Below are 5398 nucleotides of genomic sequence, written 5' to 3'. Positions count from 1 at the left end.
GACTAAATTTATTGAACACAGAAAGATGAGTGTGAACAATGATATTCTCTTGCAGAAAATGGAACAACATCTACAAAAAATGGACTCTAAATTCGAGGCAAAAATGCACGCAATGGAAGAATCTATGAAGAAGGTAATGTAATGTGCAATAGGGATGAGATATACGATTTTGGATTACAAGCTGATCGTCATTTATGTTAACCGCTTTTTGTAGAGTGTGAAGACCAGCGAGGATAACACACGAGCAAAATTCGAAGATATAAGCAACCAGTTGATTTCTAAAATGGATAACATTCTGCTGCAACAAGTGGAGGAAACGAAAACCTACCAGGAAACATCGGAAACTGAACTCAAGAAAATAGATGAAAACAAGAATACTCTTGATATGCTTACCGATTCGATACGAAATGTGAGTGCACTGTCAGAAAAAAGCAATAAGATACTCGAGGCTCACTTTGGCCCATATCCTGTACGTTCGTGTCGGCACGTCATGACATCCGGCCAATACGTTATTCATGTAGGGTTAAATTTGCAACCATTGAAAGTGTTATGTGAACAAACTATGTTCGAAGGCGGTTGGACGGTCATCCAACAAAGATTCGACGGTTCAGTTGACTTTTATAGGAACTGGACGGAGTACCGCAATGGATTCGGTACTTTGGATGGCGAATTCTGGCTCGGACTAGAATATTTGCATCAAATGACGAGAAACCGACCCCACGAACTGATGGTTGAAATGAAAGATTTCAGAGGAAATTACGGTTACTCCAAGTACGGAGAGTTTGAGATCGGTAGCGAGTCTGAGATGTATGTGTTGAAGAAGTTAGGGAAATACTCAGGGACAGGAGGAGATTCGATGTGGGAAAACGAGGGTATGATGTTTACTACGTTCGATCGTGACAATGACAAATCGAATAGCCTTAATTGTGCTGAGGATCATCACGGGGCCTGGTGGTTCTGGAGTTGCACCGCTTCCAATTTGAACGGGAAATATCCGGACGAATATGGTTCAATGTCGTGGTACAATTTCGTTGGAAAATGGGACTGGCGTGCTCTGTCTTATTCGCGAATGATGATTCGTGATATCATCAATTAATATAGTCATGAAACGATCGACTCAAAACTAAACGGCTTCATAAGTTGAGACATAAAAACAATTCCTCACCTTTCGTTATATTATTCCAACAAACGTATGAATGGAAAAAAAAATTTAAATCGTACAATAAACATTTACCGAGGTTGGGGATTATTGCGTTTCTTATATTGATGTAGTCGATGGGCATTCGTTAAGCTACTCATTAATATAAGTAAAATTTTTATAACAAATTGCAACATATTTGTACACTATTACCGCCTAAACCGATTTTTTTCCAAAATTCCAAACTTAGTATAGTTTTTTTTTTTATTTTGTTAAACCACATGCCAATAGAATAGCGATCGAGAAATTCTTGCTCTTGGATTTAGGCCAAATACTTCGACTTTGATCATGCCTTTACATAGAGAGCTTACCGCGCTTTTCATTGTAGATGATAAATCTTCTCTTAGACATAGAAACTTCCGGGCTTGGTTGGGATTCGAACCCACACCGTCGAGGAGGTACCCCTCCGCTTATCAACCGATTTTCTAATAGGCGTAGCACCATGCTGTTCATACAGGGGCGACTTATGAAAAAAACATTTTGAAAGTAAAATTGAAAGCGATAAATAAACTCAACATCATTCCATCATATGAAAATATCACGCTGTCAATACTGTTAATGTTCGCTTCATTAAATTGACGTTCAAACGATTGAAAACTACACAGTGCGCACTATAATATGTCATGAAATTGTCATAAATTAACACCTCCGTGCCTCTCTTTAGCCTCGTTTCACCCACATTTGCTTCCATTCCACGCCGTGCATCAAACAAACGAAGCTTTAAATCATTCGCAATCAGCATCGATGCTCAGTGTTCAGCATGGTCTATCATTTTTATTGTTGGCGTCATTTTCCACCGACCCGCGCCCTTTCACCCCCGTGCTTGCTGTCACGACGAGACTGATTAGTTTGATGACAAAAATCCTACAATCATCCATTGATTAATGGCAACTGTCGGGCCCGCGCTCGGGGAGGCCATCCCGCGGCACTTTCCGTTGGAAAACTCATCAAAAATGTCCTCGCGAGCAGCTCACAATCTGATCGATATGGGACGAGATTAACAACTACGAGTTCTACGAGCGCAAACTGCCCCCTTTCAAGTTGGGCGGTTGGATGAAACTGATCGTTTTTCCAGGGGGAATGGGTGGCCGGTTGAATGCGAAACATACAGTTATGAGCGACATCGAACGATGCTACCGCGCGATGACAACATCGCCAAAATGACAATATGTCAGTGTGCATCGTAAATCGTGAGTCATTTATTTCTCCATTTGCCACTCCACTCGAAACGGACTGGGAGGGACTTGCGCATTTTTGCGTGCACTCGGGAAAATGTGTTGGCCGGATAGTGTTTAGTAGCCCAGGCAGTGGAGAAGCGGAACTACGAAACAGGGGGGCGAGTGCGTGCAATGCTGTAATGTACGTTTTATGATGTGCGAACTGTCGAATTGCGTACGAATGCTGGTAAAGCAATCGCTCTCCAAACGCCGACTCAGACGCGCCGATCAATGACCCGTTTATGGGTTTGCTAATGTCGGCTAGCGAGAACGTTCCACCCCGCCCCCGGCCGATAGCGCTGTGTTTTCACTCACGATAGAAAATTGATTTGCAAGGCAGCCGGGACCAAGTCGCCATAAATCGGCACCAAAGTTAGGACACGCCGCTACCTCGTGGACGGCGGATGGAGAATGTATGATTAGTTATTCTTCTGTTTCGCAAGTGTTTTTCGCCTTGGTGGTGGTGCTTTTCGCTCTTGGGGTATGCAAATCTTTCCAAACCATAAAAATAAAAACCAAAATCACACAAAGGGCCGATCTGCAAACAAAGAAGAAAGCGAAAAGCATCGAAATAAAGAAACTTCAACACTCATAACTCGAACGGCGGTACGGTGACAATCAATCAAAGTGAGAAATTTTCCCTTTTGTCGAACGGGTCACGCCGATTGCCGCTTTCCCCCCTTCTGGCGGGTGCCGGGGTCGAAGAAAACGGGAAAATCAACAGCCAACAAATGATCCGCAGACATGCCAACCATTGCCGCGCCCGCCCGAAAGGGACGAGCTGGTTCGGTTGGGCTTGCAAGTTTTCGATACCGAAAACAATCGAAACCATTAAACCACGATACCTGGCGCTTGCCTGGGTATGTGTGTTTTGTTTTTGAGGACTAATCCCCCCCAGCCCCTTCCCCCTTTTCCAAGGTGAGCGAGTGTGTTTGGGAGTCCCACCGCCCCCAGGCGGTTATGGTTTCTAACACGGGTCGATTTATGTTGAGGAGTGAAAAGCACGTGAAAAACTTGCTCTTTTGACGGCAATATTTATGTTTCGTGTTATATTTTTGTGTGTGTGTTTTTTTCATTTTTGGCAACTAAGTTTAGACAAACATATGACTGAGTAAGCTAAATTGGGCAAAAGGAAAGTTCGCCCAAATGGAAACGTCAAAACGGCTCGTTTTTCTCCATTCTAGTAATAATTCAATGAATTACTATCTATCTGTAATTATTTTTACAAAACTTCGTTATTTAGATTCACCAAATGATTTCAGTAACAATATTTTCTAATAAGAATAAATGTGTGAGTCAGAAGATTTATTCTTTGACTTTCTCTTTAATTAAAATGTTATGCCAAAAAGATGCCAATAAATTCCTCCTCGGGTGCCGCTGGAACATAAATATCGCTGCAAAACACTTGGCAACAACTAGCACGAACCGTGACACACACGCTGATGGACACGGCGCAACACGTCGACTGTGCACATTCCGATACATTGAAACCCGGCAGCTAAAAAAAAACACCTTTGTCAAACCCGCCAATGCATTCGTTAGCGCGCCTGTCACATTCGGGATGTCAACGGAAGTGCATCCAATGTCGTTTGGCGCGCGTGCACGTGTGTGTGTGTGAGTGTGTGGGATGGCCTACGAACAAGATGTTGTGCCGAAAACGTCGGAGTCTCCATCGAGTGTGTAGATGTCAGTCGCGCTGTTTTGCGATTGGCGATTCCTTCATTCCGGACGACGAGCGAGACGAGTTCAATGCACAACACCATGTTGCATGCTGCACGCTTTCCCGCCAACACACACTGTGCAAAAAAGCAATCGACGGCACGCGGTTCCCCGGGAAGTGTTTGTTTGCTTCTATTTCCACCCTCGAAACACTCTTTATGTTTCGTGACGTTTTCTTCACGCCTCCAAAACTGATGGCATCTCGTTATTTCTGGCGAACGGTTTTCCACTTCCAACCCTCTGCTTGTGTGAGGGACGGGGCCATTGGTGGAGGGCATGGTCCACAGAACACACGTAGAAGCAGCAGTAGGAGCAGCACGCTAAAGTCCACATTGTGATGAATTATCCGCTCCATGTGTTTGCAATAAATCAAATCAATCATTTCATCATCCCAGCGCATGGCCGGGTTCCCGGGGCGGATTTGTAGAGCGCGTTGAAATACTTTTCACGTGCCATCCGTCAGTCCGGCGGTGGCATCCAGTCCATGTTTGCTCGGCGGAAGCGAGGGCGCCGCTTCGCCTTCGGTTCGGTTCGGTGTTAACTTTTCCTTTCGGAAGACGGAGCTCCACACCGCGAGCGAGCGTACAGGGACGGTCACTTTTCGCCGGCTTAACTCCCACCAGACTCACTCGTGTTGCAATAACTTCTTGCTCAAGTTTGAATGAAGAATGCGATCTGGCAGCGGTGAAAGATATTCGTCTTGGGAGAGCGAAAATCCTTCCACGAAAATACAAACGATCTAGAATACGCTTGATGGATCAACTTAAAGTTGATAAACAAAACTAGCGAAGTACGTTTTTTTGCAATAAATAATCAAAACAAATAATAAAGGAAAATGTTTGGTAAAATACACTATTGATTACAAATTCGTTGAAATACTTCAAATAAAACGAAAAAGACATTTGAAGGATGCATCGTGGGGAAAACCGGAACAAACACGAAACATCGGAAGAAAAAAGGCAACAATGCTCTACTTCTAATTGTTCCTAGATTAAACACAAAACGCCCAAGTACGTCTTATGCTCGTTTCCTCATCTTCTTCAGCACATTGTCATCCCGTCAATCATCCGACCGTCGTGCAGCCGATACAGTTCTCGCGAGTACATTCATCCCCGTACTCCCAGAACCCCTAAACAATACACATGCAGCCCACGAGCAGCATAAATAAATCATCTCCGTATTGACAGTTCAATTAATAAAACATTCATTCTTTCGATCGGCAAGACACTGGACGAAAAACGGGGCGAAAACCGCAGCTCTCCAT

General features: G+C 44.0%; 1 protein-coding gene across 1 annotated transcript; it reads left to right on the top strand.

The window, feature by feature from the left end:
- Positions 1-283: 283 nt before the first annotated feature.
- Positions 284-1096, top strand: LOC131262197 (ficolin-1-like). Its single transcript, XM_058264146.1, has one exon. The coding sequence runs from the start codon at positions 284-286 to the stop codon at positions 1094-1096; it is 813 nt and encodes a 270-aa protein (XP_058120129.1).
- Positions 1097-5398: the final 4302 nt, after the last annotated feature.

This window comes from Anopheles coustani, chromosome 2 (genome assembly GCF_943734705.1).
Source record: "Anopheles coustani chromosome 2, idAnoCousDA_361_x.2, whole genome shotgun sequence".
NCBI lineage: Eukaryota > Metazoa > Arthropoda > Insecta > Diptera > Culicidae > Anopheles > Anopheles coustani.
Note: the sequence above shows the minus strand (reverse complement) of the source record. Positions and strands in the feature narration are given on the sequence as shown.